General features: G+C 45.4%; 2 protein-coding genes across 2 annotated transcripts; both read right to left on the bottom strand.

The window, feature by feature from the left end:
* Window positions 1–338: 338 nt before the first annotated feature.
* On the bottom strand, window positions 339–3,424 carry LOC119353375. Its single transcript, XM_037619990.1, has 4 exons — window positions 3,180–3,424; window positions 2,236–2,396; window positions 1,505–1,638; window positions 339–825 (listed from the first exon to the last, which is right to left on the bottom strand). Exons 1-4 carry the CDS (start codon window positions 3,407–3,409, stop codon window positions 766–768), a joined length of 585 nt encoding a protein of 194 aa, XP_037475887.1. The 5' UTR covers window positions 3,410–3,424; the 3' UTR covers window positions 339–765.
* Window positions 3,425–4,678: 1,254 nt separating this feature from the next.
* LOC119353374 (potassium transporter 7) lies at window positions 4,679–11,136 on the bottom strand. Its single transcript, XM_037619989.1, has 9 exons — window positions 10,816–11,136; window positions 9,720–9,957; window positions 9,112–9,357; window positions 8,953–9,006; window positions 7,518–7,778; window positions 7,377–7,429; window positions 6,902–7,016; window positions 6,557–6,811; window positions 4,679–6,016 (listed from the first exon to the last, which is right to left on the bottom strand). Exons 1-9 carry the CDS (start codon window positions 10,849–10,851, stop codon window positions 4,938–4,940), a joined length of 2,337 nt encoding a protein of 778 aa, XP_037475886.1. The 5' UTR covers window positions 10,852–11,136; the 3' UTR covers window positions 4,679–4,937.
* Window positions 11,137–23,091: the final 11,955 nt, after the last annotated feature.

Here is a 23,091-nt window from a genome sequence, read left to right as displayed (position 1 = left end):
GGGCCATGTTCAGGCGGACCGGCCAGACGTTTACGGGGAGAAATAGGGGTCCGGTTTGAGATGCTCTAAGATCAATTGCAGGGGAAAATGTTAGTAGCATTTTGGCCCATCATCAACTAGGGCATATCATACAGGCGTATACTAGCACAGGCTATACCTATATAGGCAGACATGTTGACTTCTCTGGAAAATAACAAGCCTGACAGATTCATCGGGCCAGCAGGCCATGCCAATCACTGGAACACAGGAAAAGACACATCGAGCAGGCACTCTATTGAGGAAGGGCCCGGACAAAGCTTCCAATCCATCATCGTCCATGTGATCCAAAAAATATCCAGTAAAACCCCAAAAAGGACACAGCGGCATTGCATTTCTCAGTTCCCACAACACCTACTCAAGCAACCCTAAAAAAAGACCTCAAGCAGATCAGTGGCGAGCTGCATCATCACAAACTCAGAACAGCATTCAACAACAGTAACGAAGTGCAGAATACATAGATGTTTCCAAGCAACTCTAATGGTATAGGGACCGTTAGATCAGAAGCAACTACATTCGCCCTCAAAAAGAAGAACCAACTACATTCAGTTTTGCACTCTGGGGTTCACAAGTGCTCTTTTGTTCACTGTGACGGGTCACCTTGATCCACTGCTAGGTTTACACTTTACAGTGTTGATTGAGGTTCAGATGAAACCAAGAGATCTAAGAAGTGCAAAAGTGTGAACGCCTGCCTTCTTTTAACTCCATGGTCCCATGGATATTCAAGAGTCATAACGATAACTTCTTTTTCTTCTTTGATGTATTGTGGAGCTTGGAATCTTTAGCGGCCTGCATGAGGAAATCATCCATCAGAGACATAGGAAGGCTGATGACTCAAGAAAACACAGATAAGATACTGTTAGAGGAAACCATGAACATCATGAATGAATGAATGTTCCATATAGGTGGTAGGTGCCAGACGGTGAAGTAAAATTCCAGTAACAGAATTATCACATCAATAAGGAACCGTTTCATATGGCACCATCCAATGAGCAACACTGCAAGGAGACACTGGACTATAAATATCACGCTCATACGGTGAACAGAGGTGACAGTGCCCAGAACCTACATTATGTATATCAAGTAGTTCTGGCCAATGACAACTGCAGTGGCGGAGCTTAGTGCAACCCTGCAGGGGCCACGGCCCCCCCAGGTTTGAGCAAATTAATGAAGACATTTTTTCTGGGAAAACATATATTAGAGGAAACAGTCTGCTTAGCCCCCCCAAATGTTCATATTTTCTAATTGGCGCCCCCATTGATCCTTGTCAAGCTCCGCCACTGGACAACTGCATAACTGCTTTACTTTCCAAAACTCACTTTATGAATGAGGATTGTAGAATACATTTCAGTTCATCACATTATCTAGTGTCTACCCAATGATTTCCTATTTTCCATTAGAAAAGGACAAACAGAATACCAAAACAGCCACTGTATTATATTATGTTTCGGTCAAAAAATAGTATTACCTTTGTTTTTCTCCTTTTCTTTTTCTTTTTCTTCTTTTCCTGTCTCTGCGCCCCGTCATCTTGATTGGAAACCTCAGAGGAATCCTCAAATGATGGAACATGCCGTACTACTCTCCCAGAAGTTGAGGCCTCACCTACATTAGCAGGACAGTGTAGGTCGAATTTGGTCAGGTCTGGAAGGGGTGTAGGTCAAAATAGGTTTTGAGGGGATGTGGCCAACTGGTCATGTATGTGAAATTTGCTAGCGCAATATAAAAAGAGTAAAGTTGACAACATCAATAAAGCAAAAAACAGTGGCAGAGCTCAACCACATCTTCACAGTAGTCCAGAAATCAGGCAAAGCTTTACCATTAATTTTAAATCAACCAGTATCAGGAAAATAAGATCTAGTCTTAAAATTATCGTTAGTGATTCAGGTGTTTCTCACTCGATCTATAACTGGAGACTGCATGGTCCTAAAACAAATGGCATCCACTCTTTCAAACTTTTGTGTCATGTTCTGTGGCAAAAATCACAAGAGATGTAGTAACAAGCACTCTAAGCAGGCAAGACTTGGAAACAAAAGGCATAAAATAAGGTTTATTCATGCTCCTATTTCAATATTGCACTCAGAAGTAACAAATGGCACCTAAAATAGAAGCATAAACTTTAATCATGATATAACTCATCCAATACATGCATTTCAAGGGCTAGACATATGAATATAGGATAAGTGGAATGACAGTCCGTACCCTTGCTTGCCTTAATGGTTTCCTTTGCATTTTTCACAGCCAAATTTACAAGATCAGGATTTAGAGAGTCCAAGCCATCAGGTTGCTGTAGTTTTCTCTCGAGGAATTTCGCTAAAGCAGCAGCCTTATTTGTAGTTAGTGGTCCTCCAGGATGGGCCATCCTATTTGAAAGGAGATGAAACAGTCATATCCATAACCAAAGAAAAGTACTCATGCAAATTATATGTTCTTTAGCAAGCCCATATAAACATCACAAGGAATTAACTCTGCTGGTTATTTGTGCATGACACTGTTTTATGTTCCATGCGATACCCATCGAGCATGAATGTTATATTTTTTTTATATACAAAAATAGGACTATACGGACGCAAGTATGCATAGAAGCAATAACCCCAACTTAATCCAAAAATCAGATACATCACCAATCACTCATGAAAGCCACAAAAAGTAAAGCATCCTAGTGATATGAAATTTTGAATCACGTGGCGCACTCGCTCATTCTTCACTTCATGTGCAAGCAGCAGACACGCCACGAGTGTTGAAAGCACAATCTAAATCCGAGTCATTTTTTCTCATCTAGCACTGCAAACCTCACAAATTTAATCAGCAGCACTGCAAGCAACAGAAGCAAGCAGCGAGAAACTACTTGAAATCAGCTTATCGGAAGACTTCAATCACACAACCTGAATTCAACTACACGCACTCCGCTTCAAATGAAGCAATCAACGAGCAAAATGACGAAGCCCTAATCCACAGCCCCAGAAGGCCAGAAAGCCCTCCGGTTCCTCCACTGAACCGAATTAAGCAAACACCCACGCTTGAATCGAGCCCCAACCCCGCCCACTACAACGGCGAAACCACACGACGCGCGTGGACCGTCAGACCGCGAGCTACATTTAGTGCATCTGGAGGCGGCAGGCGCTAGTGAGGGGGCGATGCGGTACCTCGGGTTGGGGCGGGAGGACGGCCGTGGCGCCGGGAGGGGCGCGAACTTGCTCCCCCGCAGCGCTTTGCGCTCGTCCTCGGTCAGGTCGCCGCCCGCCGCCATGCCGCCGCCGCCGTGCGATGGGACGAGGAGGAGGAGGAAGGCGACTCGTCTGTTCGGGTTGGTTGGTTGCTCTCTTGGGGTTCGATCGGACCAGATCGGCTTTCCCTCTATGCCGTGTGGGCCCATGCGCACCGGTTTGGGGTTCGGTCGGGCTAGGTTTGCAGCCTGACCGGACCGTGCAATCGAGCCTAGTATGGCAGATGGGGCCGTATGTACAGATGTGATTCTTTCCAAGGCTCTAAAGCGGTCAAAAAGAAGATAAGCTTTTTTTTCCTATACATATGCACACACATGCACATCCTATTTTGATGAGCACCTTAAAAAAACTAAGCCGGTATATCACTTTAAAATCGACGAAGTCATGAAAGACGCCTCGTATGAAGGAACTGTCTCTTTTCCAAGCAAGAGCTCAGTGCTGCCAAGGAAAATCTGCAAGGCAATGATCATGTTACGTGATTATGCCGCATTAGAAAATACTACTTCTAACTTAATATAAGAAACACTTATGTTATTTTGCTATATATTTTCGAATACCCATTCCTGAGCCTAGGCTCGTCTTTATCTGGCAAAAAAACACAAAAGTTATTAAAAAGATTAGAAAAATCTAATTATCTTTGTACATAAAAGATAATTTGATGCGTGAGACACGCTCTAAATATCAGATCATTTGGGCACATGAGCAGTTAGGTGGACAGTGATATCCCCAACCCACCAGGGTTCAAATTCTGGTGCTCGCATTATTCCTGAATTTATTTCAGGATTTCCGACGATGCGCTTTCAGTGGGAGGAGACGTTCCCGTCGACGACGAGGCACCTACGGTGACTTCGTAAATCTCAAGATGATATGCCAGCTCAGTCTCTCGGAGGTGCTCATAGGGATAGGGTGTGCGTGGGTGCGTTCATAGGGATGAGTGTATGCGCGTGTATATAAGCGCTTGTGTCTGTACTGATGCTCAAAAAACAAAAAAAATCAGAACAATACAATAATAAACTTTTTCACATATCTCATAGTTGTTTTTTTTTTTTTTTGCCAAGAGGTACCCAGATGTCCAAATGATCTAAAATTTGAAGCGCATTTCACACACCAAATTAACTTTCATGCAACAAGAAGTCGGATTTTTTTGAATTTTCTAATTTTCTGTTCATCGCCGGTGCAGCCAAGCCTGGGCATCGAACCGCCTCGTCCATATATTCCTGCTATCCGTTCTTTATCTCAAGTTGAGACCAGATCGCGCTCCGTCAAATAGGTGGAAGCTATCACCATGTTAAGCCATGCTGTAATTTCATGTTTCTGCTGTATTACCAAGGAAGCTCATAAGAAAGATCACAAGATATGGGGATAGATGTATACTGCATACTGTCCATTGTTCATCTCAAGCAGATAACACACCGTGCTTGCTCAAATACGTGGTAATTGAAGTTACTGACAGGCACAAGCAAAGAATGTTCGAACTTTCTAGTTGTTGATCGCAGTAATGATGTTACCTATCATGAACTGAAAATCTGAAACATGCTGTATTTACATGTTCACCAAAGCCCCGGAATTCAGAACGATGGCAGCTTTAGCCTGTTCGGCCGGCCACCGCCCATCTTTACATCGCCTGAAAGCTCGGTGACACTGACAGGCATCCGAAAGACCAGACAAAAAATTACACTAGACATAGTAGATCATGCCAACCTCGATGAGGCTGATGTGGGGTATATGCAGCGTCACCGACGGGCCCCTGCAGTTCTTGCGGAGGAATGAGTAGGCGTAGTCGATCGCAAACGACTTCAGGAAGTTGGAGTTCTTCCTCGCCTTGACGTAGGAGTGGCCGATGATGTACGCCACGCCGGCCTCCTTGGCCTCCAGGAGGTCCGACAGCTCGTCCCTCACCTGCGGGTTGATCTGCTCCTCCTCGGCGATCTGGAAACGGACCCTGCGGCGGCTCAGGCCGCCCGACTCCTGCTCGTAGATGGACTGCAGGCTCTGGAGGGTCTCTGACTTGCTGCTCCTGGTAAGGGAGGTGCCTTCATTGGAGTCTCTCATGATCAGCCCGGTTCCGGTTGCGTCGGTGGTGTGTATGACTGCCATTCTTCCCTCGTTCGATGACTCGTAGCTTCCAGAAGAGGCGGCTTCCTCGGCTTCCATTTGGATGAACTTGGCGATGCTCATCACCAGGTGGTTCTCGAAGTTCTCATCGTCTTTCTGGACATCCTTATAACCGTATCTCACAATGCACCGGTACATCCGGTACTGCCTGGGGCCGATGCGCCCGATGAGGTACCGCTCATCAACTGGAACATAGGGCACTGGCACGGACTTCACGCAGACAAAGACCAAAATCTGGTGAAATGCAGGCAGGTTGGTGACGAAATGTGAGAAGATGGCAGGCACCCCGGTCACTAGCTCTGTGTAGATGAGGCCAATTCCAGGCACACGCACGATTCCAAGGCTCGGGCCAAGTGTAAGGATCCATTTCATTGAGACCTTGTTTTGGAGATCAAACAGGTACTTTCGCCGTGTGCCATAGTGCCACACGTACATGATGAACATGAACACGAAAGCAAGCGCAATCGGAGTCCATCCTCCCTGAGGAACCTTTATGAATGATGCAGACAGATATGCGCCCTCAATTAACCCGAAGAATATGAGGAACGACAAGGCAAGCAGGATATTCTTTTTCCACACAAATATGATGACCAGTGCCATCAGCCATGTCGTAACAAACATCACAGTGATGCACGCAAGACCTAAGATCATGCACAGGATGGGAGCAAAAGTTAGTCCAGGCATACCAAGCATAAAAAAATCATGAAAAAAAGGGCAGGCTAGATACAGTCTCGTGATAAAACAAGGAAAGATGGTAGTGACCAGCTAACTATACACACCTCCCAAGATATGAACATCAACTTAACCCCTCCTACCCAAGATAGACTATTCACCTCTAAAGGATATGAACATCACACTTACAGCCTAAAAAAAACGTAGCAGCTGGTTGGCTGAATTTGCCGACATAAACGAGATACGCGTGATACATAATTTAGACAATTATAAATTCTTAGCACAGAAATTAAAAGTTCATAGCTATATTTTGGTTGGATCAAGAACAGTGACATTGAATGTGCATGACAGAAATGAATTGTCAACATAAGATGGTGAACTATGTTGCACAGAAAATAGCAGGTTCTGAATAAAATGAAGTATATGAGGAACCATCAGATTCAAGAGCAAAACCCAAGTGTACCATAGGATCTGCATAGTTTCTGCATTATTGAAGTGGTCGAACTTACCATAAGCATTTCCTATAATGTTTATGTCACGGAAGCCAACTGTGACAGCTAAACAAAGGACCATCAGAATCCAATTTATCTCAGGTATGTAAATCTGTCCATAGATCCACCTTGATGTATGCACAACTTTCACCCGTGGAAAGCATCCCAAAGAAAGGCACTGCTTGACAATAGAGAAGGTTGCAGATATAATTGATTGGCTGCCTACAATTGCAGCAAGAGATGCCAGGACAAACATGGGCCAAAACACAGTACCTGCAAAAGTGATGTGATATGATTTAATACTATTTTCAGCAACATGTGAAGTGAGAATTCTCAAGCATGCTTTGGTCTTCTGAAACTTACGTGGAATTGATAGGTAAAAACTGTCATGTACATCAGACATGTTCTTGGAAAGAAACGCAGCCTGCCCCATGTATTGCAGAACAAGACAGGGATATATGACACCAACAAAAGCCAGCTATAAAAGGTGAAGAGTTGTAGTCAGTCAGCATGATATATATTTCTTATCAGTCTAGCCTTAAAATATACTCCCTCCGTTCCAGAATATAAGGTGTATTGATTTCCATGCAAGTCAACCATTTGAATGTTTGACCAAGATTATAGAATAAAATAACAACATCTGCAATACCTAATAGATACAATATGAAACTACTTTGCACGATGTTTCAAATGATATAAATTTCATATTGTGGATGTTGATATATTTTTCTAAAATCTCGGTCAAACATGCACTCGTTTGACTTTTCAAAAAAAAAATACACCTTATATAAAGGAACGGAGGGAGTAGGTCACAACTCATATATGAAGTTCTGCATACCCTGATGGATGCAGCAGTGAAGTGGCCAAGATCGGCAAACATAGCTTCAGTGCCTGCATGTATCACAAATATTCATAAGACAAACTCTTCATTACAAATAATGGATAATCATAGATAGATAGGACATCCATTTGAATTCACCTGTCACAGCAAGAAGTACTCCTCCTAGAGAAATCCAACCATCTCTTCCTGTTATCTTGAAGAACTTCACAATATAATGCGGGGAAAGAGCAAGACATACTCTGGGGTTCCAGTGGATGATATTATAGAGACCAATGATACCAATGCTCAAGAGCCAAAGTACAACAATGGGGGCAAACACGAATGCCACCCTATGAGTACCTCGGTGTTGTAGCGCAAAGAGGCCAACAAGCACAACACATGCAATGAGTACTACCCAACCTGTAAAAGAACAAGTTAGTCAATATAATGAGAGCCATTTACTAAAGGAAACTACAAGTAATGCAGATATGTTTCCTCAAGGAAGAAATCAGCGGCAACAGTAATATCTTTGATGCAAAAAAAGAACTATGTATTCTTTCAAGATATACAGGTTACGAAGTCATAAAGGCAGCTCATTTAAACTCTACACCAGATCATCATGCAAACAGGGGTGCCTTGAAATTTATCTAATTTTCAGTCACATCATCCCCCATACTGCTAATATAATTCAAACAAATAATTAGGTGTTCTGATTCTTTCAAATTTCAATGTTCCATCTGTTACCTATCAACTTTGTCGAATTCATGCAACCGATTCTTTCCAATTTCAATGTTCCATCTGTCCCTTATCAACTTTGTCGAACTCACGCAAATAAGCACATGAAGAAAATCTTAAAGTACACTAAATAATTGATTTAATTATCATAAAATGGGACGATTATTTTCCTCAACTAAAGATAAAGACAAGAAAACCTTTGATTACTTGAAGGTAATTTGAGCTACAGCTCCAATTTTACAGTTCCACGCATGACAGATAGATAACTAAACATTGAAATGCATTGGATTCCAGCATATAGATTAAGAACAACCAAGATTAATATTATATCAGATAGCTTGACTGGCACTTGCAAAATAGGAAAACCTCTACATAGAATTTGACCATACTAGTCAAGGGAAGTCTGGAGATGCTTGTGTTGTTTAATTCCATTCTAACATATGGAAGTTCACTTACCCACTCTGAAGGTTTGAAGTAAAACTAGATGAAACACCTTCTTAAGAGGGTTTTTTTTTATAAATATGTAACGATTATAGCAAATTACTGTCACAGGAACGGGTTGCTAAATATCTACTCAGTCCGCATGTAAGGTTTGTATGAAGTCAAAATATCTCAACTTTGACGAAACTTATAGAAAAAAAATATCAACACTCACAATGCCGAACTAATATTGTTAGATTCATTATGAAATGTAGTTTCATAGTATATATATATTTGATATTGTGGATGTTGATATTTTTTAATATAAATTTGGTTAAACTTTGCAAAGTTTGACATGACACAAATCTAATACGCGGAGTAAAAAGGACCGGAGGGAGTATTATGCGGTTGGGGGAAAATAAAGAAAAGCTACACATACCATTTCCTAATCCACCTGTGCCTCGGTCTTGTAATCCAGACAAGGCTGCCAAAACTGCAACAAGCACAGCATGAGATGTGACAACTGATAACAGCAAAAGTATGTATCCATAATTAGAAAGAAAAACAAAGAAAAGAAACAAGGACATGTTGTGCATACCAGAGATGGTGGGTGTAAGGACACCATCACCTATCACCATGCATGCTCCAAACAGAACAAAAAGAAGCAAACATGTCCGCAGCTTCTTGTGCTTCTCTAGAAACCTTTTGAATGGAGAGGACATAGCAGTCCGATCAACCCCAGGCTGATAATATGTTGACAGCTCTTCATCTGCCGCTTGCTGGTTTGGAAGCAGGCTCATCTTTGCATGTCTGCAGAGTAGTGAATACAAAGCAAACGTCCCGCCTGGATAACACATTTACTTTATTCAGTAACCACATGCAGTGAAAAAAACTAGCTTAACAAAATAACTACTCCTAGATAGCTCAAGTCACCACTCTACTGTAAAAGAGAAGGAACACAAGTTCATCCTTTGGAGAAAGAAAAAATACTTATGGCAAAAAGGTCCGCTGCACATGTTATGCTTACAATCTTATTACAGAACATCACATTTTCTATATTCCTTTCCGCCTACCAGAATTTATGTGTGCTCTACTAAGCTAGGCTAACACTTCCTCCAAATTCAATAAACTAAAATTTGAACACGGGAGCATAAGTACTTCTATTAAGAAACCAACAAGACAAACTAGTTCAATGAGATCACTCACCCTCGCCGTTATCGTCAGCAGCCAAGACAATTATGACGTACTTTAGCAACGGAATGAGTGTCAAGGTCCAAAATATCAGTGAAAGCAATCCAAAGACGGTCGCCTCATCACTGTACTTGTCCAGTCCAGACAGTGCGCTTTTGAAGACATAAAGAGGCGACGTACTCAGGTCTCCATACACCACACCAAAGCTCTGAAACGCTAGTAGGGAAAGAGCTTTGTGATATTTCCACTGGCCCTGCAAAACAACAACCATCAGCACAGCAAGACTACGAACAATGACCACAAGAAACTGGTGAATGTCTCTAATAAACTACTCCCTCCGTTCACAAATATAAGATGTTTTAGATATTTCAATATGGACTACATACGGACTGAAACTAGTGAACAAACACACTAAAATGCGTCTAAATACATCCGAATCAGAAAAAAGCTAGAACATCTTAAAATAGTGGAGAGAGGGAGTAGTACACAAAACAAACGGCCAATGCAATTGCAATGATATGTCTATTTCTGGCGACGTTGGCCAAGATTGGATAAACCAGCAGCTGAGGCGATGTTGGCCAAAATTGGATAAACCAGCAGCTGATGAAACAGCTTATTGTATCAAAGAATTTCCGATACAGTCTACACCTCTCCGGTGATTTGAAGTTCAGAAACTGAAGCTGTATCAACAGAGAACTATGATGAGAATGCGCATGCCTGCCTGTAATAAGAAGGTGAAAACAAAGAGGTCGATTCATGGTCAGCCTGACTACTCCCTGAGCATCGAGCAAGCAATAACGAAACAGTTGACCCGATTCGATCACATGGCACGGATGAACCCAATGTTCTACTGTAGAACCAAGCAAAATTGGACTTGTAACAAAACAACTACCCAACCAATTGTATATACCCAGAATAATTGCACAGCCGCACCGCATCATCCCGCATCCGGCGGTAATTTTCTCACCCCCGCTCCGAACAAGCGAGATCGAAATCTCGGCACCACCATCAAGTAAAACCCGAACACGGCCGCCTTCCAAATCACAACATCATAATCCGAATTCCCGACGCGGCATGGAGACGGGTGGAGCGGAGCGGAGCGGTTCGTTACCTGCGGCGCGGCGGCGGCGCCGATCTCCTCGTCCATTGGGGGCGCCCGCCCGCCACTGGAATCTCGCGGCGACGGCTACTCGAAGCGGCTGCAGCAGCAGCAGAGGAAGCTGATGCTAGCTCCCCCGGGGCTAGCGCGGCGAGGCGGGAGGGCCTGGGAGAGCGACGGGGGTGGGGTGGGGGTGGGAGGAGGAGAGAAGCTTCCCCTCTCCCCTCGTCTGGTTTTGTAGGCGCGGACGACGACGAGAGAGGAGGAGAGCTATGGACCGGGGGAAGGGGGAGCCGCGAGCCGCGAGCGCTTGGGCCTGGTGCCTGCCTGCTCACGTCGCCGTCTCGAGGACGACGCGTAGGAGCAGCGTGGGCGGGCGGCGGCGCCGTGGGGCTCGCGGGGCGGGAGGTGGCTGGCGGGTGGGTCCGTCAGGGGAGGCGGGGCTGGCGTGTGGGTCAGTGGAGGCGGGCTCGCACGTGCGGCGGGCGTGCACGGCAGGTGGAAAGGGATGGGGATGGGATCTATTTTTTTTTAGACAAACTCGGAAGCTTTTATTAACTCGTCACAACGTTTACACGGACGAAGGAAAGTCCATCCGGCTGGCCTAACCACACATGTCGGCCAGCTGAAAGCGATAAAGCATGCTTCGCGAGTTTGTGAGCCTCGACATTCGAGCTCCTAAATTCATGACTAAAATTACAAGCTTGAAAAGTAGCCTTACGTTCTAATATTTCATGTACGAGTGCTCCATAAACAGTCAGGTTTCTTTCTCTGACATCTTCCACGACCACATTGCAATCTGAAGCAACTTGAATCTTTCGTTCGTACAGATCATCTGCCAGGGAAAGAGACTCCCTGATTGCCAAGCATTCAAGAGTAGCTGGGTCTGGGATTCTCATGAACACCATTGCCGGAGCTCCCAGGAAAGCACCTGAGCGATCTCTGCATATTGCTCCCACAGCTCCATATCTTCCTCCTCTTCCAACAGCGGCGTCCACGTTAATTTTAGCTGCTCCCTCCGATGGAGGTATCCAGTGTGTCGGCCGTGGACCAGGCCTAGGAACTGATGCTGATGGCTGTTTAATAGCCTCCAACTCTCTCAGATATGACTGCACAAAAGAGTGTGTTGCGAATGGGCTTTTGTATATCTGCTCGTGAATTGCATTACGTCGTGCACCCCAAATAGCCCAGAGTGTAACCACAAATTTTATGAACTCTGGTTGAGGGAGAACTTCTTGCATGGAGAATAACCAGTCTTTGGCGTTGTCATTGATGTTTGGAGTACGTGGGGATGGGATCTACTAGTAGTACATATCTACTACTGCGGGTGGGCCGGGCCGGGCGAGATTGCACGTGTGTGGTGTGGTGTGGTGCAACGTGTTTTCTTTTTTTTCTTTCATGAAAGTCACGGTTTTTTTCCGCGAGAGGCACGGTTGTGCTTTAGCGAGAGTCACGGCCATGCCTTTCGGAAATGAAAAAAAACGTGTTTTTTGTTTTTTTTTTCTTTCGCGAGAGTCACAGTTTTACTTCCGCGAGAGGCACGGTTGTGCTTCCGCGAGAGTTATGGCCGTGCCTCTCGGAAAGGAAAAAACAAAACAATTTTTTGTTTTTTTGCGAGAGTCACGGTTTTGCTTCCGCGAGAGGCACGGTTGTGCTTTCGCGTGAGTCACGGCCGTGCCTCAAGAAAGGGAAAAAATACGCGTTTTTTGTTTTTTTGTTTAGCGAGAGTCACGGTTTTGCTGCCGCGAGAGGCACGGTTGTGCTTTCACGAGAGTCACGGCCGTGCTTCTCGGAAACGGAAAAAAACGTTTTCTGTTTTTTTCCTTTCACGAGAGACATGGGTGCGATTTCGCGAGAGGCACGGGCGTGCCTCTTTTGAAAAGGGGGAAAAACCATGCTCCCGGTTCGTTTTTTTGCTCGGTTTTTTTCGTGAAAAAAAAGTTTGTCAAAACCTATCAACATGGGGATCTGGTTTTAAAGATCTCGACGCGAGGAATTCAATGGTGAAAACGGTTCGAGATTTGGACGCACGGTTTAAAAGATAAAACGTTTTGAATAAACGAATCTACGAAAAAAAAGAAAACTCTCAGGTTGCGACAAGTGGCACGCTGCATGTGTGCCAGTTGCCGCGACTTGGAAAAGTAAAGTATTTTTTGCAACGAGTACACTTTAATTAATGATTTTGGTGATTTACTCATGTGTTTTTTCTCAACGGAGAAAAACGTGCGCGTGCAATTTCTGAAACAAGATGGGCCGTTCGGTTTCTTGTAAGAGAAGAGAACGCCGTGGACAGCACGCGGATGCGCACAAAATAGCTCACGCGGAGTTTGGTTTCCAGAGCACCACGCGGAGTTTGTTGAAAAGTGAAACGGAAATCAAGTTAATATGTTGAAATTGGAACCAGTTGAGCTCCATGTAAATTTGCAGAAACAAGTACTACTAGCATTAGTAAGGGCCCGTTCAGCACACATCCAGTTCCGCAAAACTACATGAGTGCACGGAGCGTCGCTTTGACAATTCCAAGAAAATAGGTCACGGGCCGCTACCTCTTCGGACGCTCCAGGAGCGGAGCTACGGAGCAGAGAGCTGCCAAACAGGCTCTAAATAAATACTATAGACGTCGATCACAGTAGGTCAAGTTATATAACATCCAAACTACGCTTGCGTATTTATTTATTTTTGGTTTCTCTGCTCAATTAATATTACTCTTTTTGTTCATTTTTATAAGGCATTGTAGATACTTCAGACAACTTGCAAAACAGTTCAATTTCAGTCGTCTGAAACAACTTATAAAAATGAACAGCGGGAGTATCTGTTTGTCTGTTCGGCTGTTTGTCCTTTGATGAAAAGCTTTTGCGCGTTTGAATTTTTTTTTGCAAATGTCATGCGTGGATCGAGCGGCCGCATCCAATCTCACACCAACACCAGTATAAAAAAAAATATGAATATGATTCCTGTCCCGTCAGTGCAATAAACAAACCCTAATCATTGGCCATCCTCTTGATATTTTAGGAGGAATCATTCGCGATCAAAGAACCGATTTTAAATTGGACATACACGTATTCCTGTACGGAACCTGTCGCGGTCAATGTACCATTATTTTGGCTACGGTAAACAACAGGTTGCAGTACTTCTATGTAATTATTGCTGGCTTGCTGCTTCTGATGGAGCCACGTCGGCGTTTTCAGTCGATCCGACGGCCAAGGATCGTTCAGGGTGTCTTTGGCCGCTCGTGCAAGTCAAAAGGGAGTACGGTCGTACTCTCACTAGGATGGGTTTAAGCTGAGCTATACCTCGAGAATTATTGCTTGGTTTCATAGTCAGACTGAATAATGATCAGATAGATAGTCAGATGACATCACATGATTTGGTAACCACCGTGCCAAATATTCGTGGCCGCGTAATAGTCCGATGATGATGCCCTGGCTGCATAATTGCCATTTCTTTAAGGATCGTATATAATTGCCATTTTGTAACGAGGACACAAGGACTTTTATGGCTTTTTTAGGGAAATGTCTTCACCATTAGCTTCACTAATTACATCACACTTACATCGTCCACCAGCATCGAAATGATAGAAGTGTGGAGTTGGGTGGTGCTCCGGGCGAAAGCTTGCTGGTCTCTTCAGACCGATGACGGCGACGGCCGTGGACGCCATTGCACCTTCTTGGAGGCGCCGTCGAGGAGTTCACCCGCTGCACACTCTCGGATTCGGTTTTTCAGGTGAAAGCCTATGGCCTGGTTGGGTCGGGCGACGGCGTCGGCATCGTCGCTTCCCTCTTTGGGGCGTCGCCTGGAAGATCTTTGGATTCCGTTCGTGCTCTTCATATGCTAGACGCTCACGACATTGCGGTCGGCAGGTGCCCAACCGGCAATGTGATGGTGTGACGCCCGGTTTGACAATGATGATGATGGCCAGCGGTGCAGAGTCGCGATAGGGCTTCGGTTGTTGGTTCTTACCCGACATGCTCGAGGTCTCTTCTACGTATCGCCATGCCGTCGCGGAGTCAGAGCTGCCGTGGAGTGCTAGGTGGTGACGATGACAAGTGGTTGGTGGTATTTGAGGAGATGTTGGTTGGCGCCAACTCTGCCCATTTCTTCTGTCTTTTGGTGGTCTTCTCAATCGGAGCTGTCTAGGCTTCTGCACCTGCAATCGTCTGTTTGGCATGGGCCGGCATGGGTTTCGGCGTTTGTGGCGACATGGGCTTCGTTGGCGGAAGTCGATGGTGAAGTCGGAGTCACTGGCTCATGAAGGAGTGATGACGATGACGTTTGATGACGACCTCGACTTTGTGGTTCTTCTCTACAACGTTTTGTGTTTTTCTGTGTGGGTGGCCAAGTCGGCCGGTTTTGCCTTGTGTGGGCTGTTGTAATGGTTTTAGTCCGGATTTCCGAAATAAATAGGGGCTGCCACCATTGCCCAAGAATCTTCATCCTATGGCGTATTGATCACCTCTATGGTGGAGTATACGAAGACTGGGGCACGTACGCGGAGATCAAAGCTAAATAGTTACCCTGATTTCGGTGACATGACCGGGGCTACGTAACCCAATAGGCCAAGAGATCGAACGAAGATAGGAGGATAGACTTGTCGGCTTGTTGCGAGCCGTGCTGCTGGTCCATGGGATACCCGTGTCACGCATGGGCGAGGTTTTATCCTCAAGAGAGGGTAGAGCCCCTGGTAAGAGCATCAACAGCCGGCCTCTTCTCAAACGACGCGTCCGATCAGTTATCAGAGAAATCAAAAAAAAAAAAAAAAACAACAGCCGCACCTCATATTTTTTATATTTAAATAACAGCACTCATTATCTATTTCTCTCAACATGCAAGCACAGCACATCGTTGCATTATATGCATGAGAAAAGATCCACCCCCACTACCATATGTCTCTTAACATGCGAACATGTCACTTTAGACACATGGATGAAAAAAGATCCATCTCAACATGCAAAGATACATGAGAATTTTTATTCTATTATTCTATTTATATTTAATAAATATTTTACAACTATACAGTAATCAAACATAATAAATATTCATGTTTCATACAACGAATCACAATGAAATATGTTGCAAAATATTCCCACAACAACGTGCGGGGTATCATCTAGTTATCCTTATACGATCAGGTTGTCCGCAAACCCTCATATTAATACTAAATCTAGGGAGAATATGAAGGCTCGGGACGCGCCCGGGTAGTCTGCCATGTAAGACGCAGCCCACCCGTGCCATTTTTCCTCTTTCTTTATTCTTTCTTTATCTCCATCAATCACATGCAAGTGACTGTATGTGTAAGGGAGAAAATGAGGAACATCGTTGCATGCACGAACAACTGGGGGTTCAAAATGGACACGCTCAGGCATAGACCGGGCGCGTCTGCGGACGTTTAGGAGGGCGGATTTGCTAAGCCGGGCTATAGATGCTCTAATGACGCACGCTAATCTAGCTTTCAGACAGGCGTAGGTGGATCCAATGATGATCCATGCTGGCAAGTTGACCACCTTATTCGTTTCTGCTCGCGGCACCATCACTGCCTCTCGTCCGTCTACCGTCCATAATAAAAGGAAGTGTGAGGTTATCCTAGGATGTCTTTCCCTCCTTGGAGGCGTCATTATGGAGCCCATCACCCCCCTCGTCATCTATGTCATGAACTCTCCGGGTAAAAGCCCAAGCTTCGGCCTTGGTCGGAGGGGCATCAGCAGTGGTCCTCGTCGCTCCCCCTTTGGGGGTGACGCCTTAGAGGCCCAGTCTTTTGTCTATTGGCGGTTCCTCATGTGGCTTTGTAGCTTCGCCATCAGCTAGGCAAGAGCGACCTCGGGGCCGGTATGGAAGTCAGAGCGGCGGCTCCGAAAATATCGTGCGTCTTGTGTTGGCTTTGGTTGCTTGGGCAAAAGAGCTTTTGACTAGGCTGGTTCGCGGCCTCAAGGTCGATGTGAAAGTCGGAGAGGTGGCTCCAAAAATCTCCAGCGAGTAGGATGTTGGTGCTGGTCGGTTGGGCGGCAGAGTCATGAGCTAGAGTTGTGTGTAGCCTTGGCGCCAGCGCGAACACCGAAGCGGTGGCTTCGAATTTGGTGTTGTATTGTAGTGTCGTCTCTTCTCACTTGGGTGGCAGGGTCATCGGCTCGGTTGGTGCGCAGTCTCGGGACTAGTGTGTGCGGATATCACAATTGTATCAATTTTCAGGAAGTTTTTCTTTTCTGAATGAAAAGGCAGGGCTTCGGTCGGTTGCAAATGGGAGGTACTAAGACGTTCGGGTTTATCCATCGCGTCGGCATAACCACCATGAGAATGTCAGTTGGCACATAGTGATGTGACCATGCCTACCTTTTGTCATTAAAGCACAATAGACCTTGTTGATAATGACACATATAATTTCCATTTTTCTTTTTCAAGACAAGAATACGATACAAAAGAAGAAGAAATTGTACTCCTAATTACATACAACACAACCATGCAAAAAAGGTGCATACAGCAGAACACAAACCGTGTGTCCCCTACAAGCATATGTGATTCTGGAGAAGACATACAACTGAAAAGACCTAGCTTGAGCCCCCTTGTCTGTAAAGACCTATCGGGCATCACAGAGCAGTGAAACTTCATTGTCACATACCCCTTTGTTCGGAATTACGTGTCGCTCAAATGGATATATCTAAACTAGAATACAAATTTCTCGACTCTATCTTCATCCTGATCATCGTGGCCCATGGAGCCATCACCTAGGCGTCCATCGTGTTTTTGTCCAGTGGGTCGACATGCAATCCGGTTGTCTGACCCTTGACATGTCTTGGCAGCGATGACGATAATAACACCATGTGTGTTTCGGTCAGAGGTTATCTATCATCTTTCATTTTTATGTTCCTAGTCTTCTCATAACAATGATGCAACGAAGCAACAATTGATAAGCTTTCCTTGCAAGTCGTGTGTTTCAACAACAATGCATTCAATGATTTCAGGTTCTCTCAGATGATTGAGCGGTTGGCTCAGGTAGTTCTTTTACAACCTCTGATATTAGTTTAGCTTTTGCATGTTGGTTTAATATGTATTTTCACCAAAAAAAAAACAAGATGGAAAGTCAAACATGTGAACCATGAAACTAAATTTAACAATTCAGGCCCTGTTCGGTAATGATCCGCTCCTAGAATCCGCGGAGTGGCTAAATGACAACTCCATTATTTTAAACTACAGCTCCGCCAACTCCGCTCCGGAAGTTATGGAGCGGAGTGTTGCCGAACAACCCCTTAAAGAGAACCAACTTGCCGCTAGACCGTCAGAAGGGTGATTGTACCCCCAACTCATCAGGGATCAAACTCCGGATTTAACACATGTGTGTCTCACAAAGCCGGATATTCTTTCAATGGGAGGTGGTCTTCCCGTCAACGGCAAGGCGCAGGTCTAGACCCATCGATTGAGTCTCGAAGTTGTCCATAGAGGTAGGATGTGCGGATTCATGATGAGCGCATGTGCATGTATGTGAGCATCTATGCTCTTTTGTTTCTTAAAAAGAAAATTGATGACTTAGATCTTTTCCAGATCGCAGGAGGGAAAGAAAGCAGATGCAGGCGAACCGTTGGCCCGCGACGATGTGAGTGATGCACGCAAGCCTACAAGCGCGTGTGAAGAGTGAAGACGTGTCGTGGGGAACGTGCTATCGTGTCATGGCCGACGCTTATCTCTTCAGATATCTCTGCACGGGTAGAGCCTCCATGTGTAATGTGTTGACGTACGGCTAGTCTAGCTTTCGGGCGTGTCCGGAACTCCGGATCGATCGGCTGGCGGTCCATGATGGCAACCTAGCTTGGCGGCGTATGCATGGCCCGTTCTGTTGCGACAGTGTCACACGCCCATCTGGGCAATGAGCCATGCATCTTTAAGGGCATGTACAATGGTTGATATGACAGTTTTATCTTAAGTCTTGTATGTAATTTAGAGTTGATAAAAAAATATGTCTACAATGGGTTATATCTTAGTTTTATCTTCAATAACTAGCAATTTCTTAAAACATGGTGAGACAGATTATGCTAAGAGATCATCTCTTGTCTTATCTTAAATAAAAGAAGACAAGCCTTTTCTTACGAGTTATTTCTCCTCCACCTCATCATTTATCCTATGTGGCACTCCTAAGATAACACCATTGTACATGCCCTAACTGGTTGCCACGCCAGCTGAATGATCAAGTGAAGGGGAGGTTGGAAGTGATGAGTAAGCCACGGCTTAATAAACGCTAAATTGTGAAGTCTCCAATTTTGACCAGACCGACTGCACAATTTGTTCGTAGTTTAGTGACTCAACCAGGAAAATTACATGGCCACATGGGCCCGCTAAAGCTTAAGAAGGAAACCATGCATGTACATTTCACATTGATTTCAGATACAACGATATTTTTAGTTGACCTCAATATTTTTGGGGGTGAAATTTTTGATCTATTCACAATTAATTATGACAGTGCAGAGAACTCCAGAGGTAACAAAACTTACAACCAAATCTGTGAACCACCTAGCGACAACTACAAACATTGGAGCGAGCTGAAGACACGCCGCCATCATCGCCAGCCCCTCATCGGAGCCGGATAATTTTTGTGCGTGAGTGAAGTGCAATTAATTTCCACCCAAATTAAAGAGAACACACTATACCACTCAAATATTAACACCGTGCGTTATGAGTGCTTAGAGCATCTCCAGCAGCAGACCAAAAATTTAGAGATCAAAAACTGATTTTAGGGCGGAAAGAAAAAGTTATTGGTCTCTATAAAATTTTCTACTTTTCTAGCAAACCAAAAATTTAGCCTCTTCTTTTACCACAAATAGCACCATGAAAAGTAGCACAAAGACCCCCAAAGCATAACATGAGATTACAATCAGGTTCTTCGCCCTCGAAAATGTGCACGGGCACTCACCAGCCAAGTCCTGCCACCCACTTGTTTTGCCTCGTGATTCACGCAGTAGTTCATAAAAAAAATCTCAAAAAGTTTTAAGTTTCAACGATGAAATTTATGGTTTTTACATCTAAAACTGCCAAGTTTTAACCAGTTTCAGAGATATAATTTCAAGCATTTTTTTGTCGGTCGTAGACACAAAATAATTGATTTTATCGGTCGTTCGTACTAAGTTTCAACATTGAAACTTAACTTATTTTAAAAAACCATCAAAGTATATTCAAAATGGATCTCATTTGAATGGGCTGGTCATGAGAAACACGAATGTGAAAACAGAACTTAATTTGAAATTTTCATTTAAAATATATAAAACTTTGCAGATCGAAAGCTAAAATAAAAAGCGGACACGAGGGACATGCGTTCCCCCACACTTGCCTACCACAGATCCTCATCCTCTTCGCCCTTCACCTTTGGCCCCGCGTCACCATCTTCGATAGTCACCGTCGGCGACCATCATTGCCACATCTGTGTCTCCCGCGAGCAAAGATGAATTGAGCTCCAACAAATCCTAGTCAATGCAATTGGGGGAGCATGCAACAGGACGGTAGCCAGTCAGCGGGAGAGGGGCGGCAGAGTCGTGGCCGCCACGTGGGGAATGGGATCCTGGCCCGGTATGGGGTGGGGCGTACCGAGCAAGATGTTGGTTGGGTGCGGCAATTCTTGCCGAATATGCAGTGGGGCCTTGTTGGATGTGCGTACCGACGGGAATGAGTGGTTGGGTGGCAGCGTGGCTTGGGGCAGCCGAGGGAGTGGCGACGGCGGTTTAGGGCGGCCCAAATAGGGCACGACGGTGGCGCGGGGAGGTTGCTGCGAGCCTGCAGCTGGGAAGTTTCAGATCAGGCAGTTGGGGTTCCTAACAGCGGTTTTGGTTTTTGGTCGATTGCTAGTGTAGACCCAGACATACCATTCTTATAGCAATTTCTCTTTGTCTAGGTAAAAATGGTCATCATGTTTTGGCCCCAGAAGCCAAAAAGAAAAGAAACTGTTTTTGGTTTCGACTCCTTTTTTTTCATTGATTGCAATTTTTTTTGCGGGGTATAAATTTTTGTTGATAGCTTACCAAACTAAGCACTTGGTCCGGCTATGCTTTTTGTTCTGTATAGTGGGAGATGCTCTTATGGCTTAGGTCAGAGCGACACAATGGTGCACAGTTTAGGCTCGGGGTGATGTGTTAATCGTACGTAAGGTCCAACTATTTGTTGGTACGATGGGTTATTGATATATCTAAATCCGCTATGCCAACAAATTCGCCTCGGATTTACTCATTTCTCTTCGATTCCTCCCCTTTCTATAAGAGAGGTATTTGCAATAGTAACCAAATAATTTTCTTAAAAAAGAGAATGACTATTGGCCTCTGCATCTGGGCGATGCATAGAACCACTTTATTAATTATTCTCATAAGACCTTATAAAGTCATACAACAGTAATACTAAAGCCGTCGTCTAAGCGACAAACTGTCGCTACACCTATCCAGTTGATGAAGGGGCGCAGATAGCCTGGGTCTAATACCAAACATACATCGCAGCCAAGCCTAACATCTAAGACCTGAGACCCCAACATAGCCACTTGCCGGGTCTGGGGCACACACTGGTCCGACGTGCTCTCAGAGGTCGCCGCCGCCAACTGCCACCGCTCCATCTTCAGAACTGTACTGATGCATCAACCTTCCTCGGTCTAGCTATCGTCCACGCCACCATGGCGCCCAACGGCACCTCCTCCCTGCGCGCAAACAGCTGAGCACGTCACGGTCGGCACTGATACACCTCAGCGCCATGCTGCCAAGTACCACCAGCCGACACAACTTGAAGTCCTTGGAAGATCTGTCGTGCGTAGCACCTGCCGACCAGGGCATGACAAAGCGTAGCACTTGTCGGTCATGCATGACTTGACATCTCCACCGAAGCTCCGTGCAAGACGAAGCCGCTCCACCTCCTGCCTCTGACTTCCAGCGCTGCTCCACAAACGATGCTCCCAAGAGAGAAACGACACCGCAGTGCCGCCATCGTACGATCTGGAACACTAGATCCTAGGGTTTCCCTCGGAGCAGCACAAGTGGGTCGACAGTAGTTACACGACGATGCCTCCATCAAGGTAATGGCGAGAACGCCGCCATTGCCCGCCGTTGGTTCGGTTTTCACCGGCAACCATGTCTCCCCTACTCGCAGCCGGGACTAGATGATGGATCTCGAGATCCGATCACCAAGCCTCTGGCCGGCCATCTCTGGAAGAAGATGACCACCACGTCCACCAACGTCACCACGCCGGGTACGCGTCGTCGCCGGCACCCCTATGGTGCCTAGAGGCCAACAAGCCCCGACGAACACCACGCCTCGCCAGCCGCCATGGCCCAGACCGAAGCACCACCAGATCCAGATCGGGTCGGGGTCAAGGGCCCCAAGCCGCAGCCGCCGCGAAGGCAGCACCATTGGACGGTGCCCTGCCCTCCACCCCGTCGTAGGACCGAGTCATCGCCGGAGTTCCGCCGCGCCACGCCGCCAAGCCGCCGCCGGAAGAACTCGCGCCGCCGCCAGGGGAGAGAGAGAGATGCGTCAGGGAAAGGCCCCGCCGCCAGCGGCACTGCCTGGGCTTCGCCCGGCTGTGTCCCTCGGCGGCGGCGAGGGGGGAGGGAGGGTGGAGGAGGGCCGGCACGCGAGGGAGCTAGGGTTCCCCTGAGTCGCCTCCTTACAATTGCTTTGGTCAGATGAAGATTGACATGGAAGATTTCCACTATCTGGCTTGAGTTGGCATCTTTGATGTTTTAGTTTGGTGCAAGGTTCTCTTTTCTATCTCTATGATGCAGAATGTGGCCGAAAACTAACATATAGGCCCCACAAGCCAGTGAATATATTTGGGAAAGATTTCATATGTCTGGCTTGAGTTGGCATGCTTGATGTTTTCTCTTTTGTGTGAGGTAGTTTTCATATCGTTCAACCATATCTTCACCAAAATTATCAACATCTAGGCAAATGAGATGAGAAGTTCCCAACTTACTCAGGGAAGGTAGCTTGAATTACTGCTTTTTTTTTAAAAGTTTGAACATTTTTAGGAAAGGGTGTGGCTAGATCTTAGTCGACTGAGACTTAACAAAGTCTCAGTTAAGTGACACAACATATAAGAACGAAAAAAGATAAAATGAAAATGAAAATTTGCACAGATCTCCACATAAGAGCTCATGAATATATGATTGACCGAGACTTCGTTAACCCTTAGTCGACTGAGATTTAGCAATCCCGTTTAGAAAATGTTAGCTAAAATTTAAAAATTGTCCAAACTTTTAAATGGCTGGGCACAATGAGCTAAAAAATATAATTGATTACTGAGACATGCCAATTTGGACTACTCAAGTCTGTTCAGTT

Source organism: Triticum dicoccoides, chromosome 2A (genome assembly GCF_002162155.2).
Source record: "Triticum dicoccoides isolate Atlit2015 ecotype Zavitan chromosome 2A, WEW_v2.0, whole genome shotgun sequence".
Taxonomy (NCBI): Eukaryota; Viridiplantae; Streptophyta; class Magnoliopsida; order Poales; family Poaceae; genus Triticum; species Triticum dicoccoides.
This window is presented reverse-complemented; position numbering and strand designations above follow the sequence as displayed.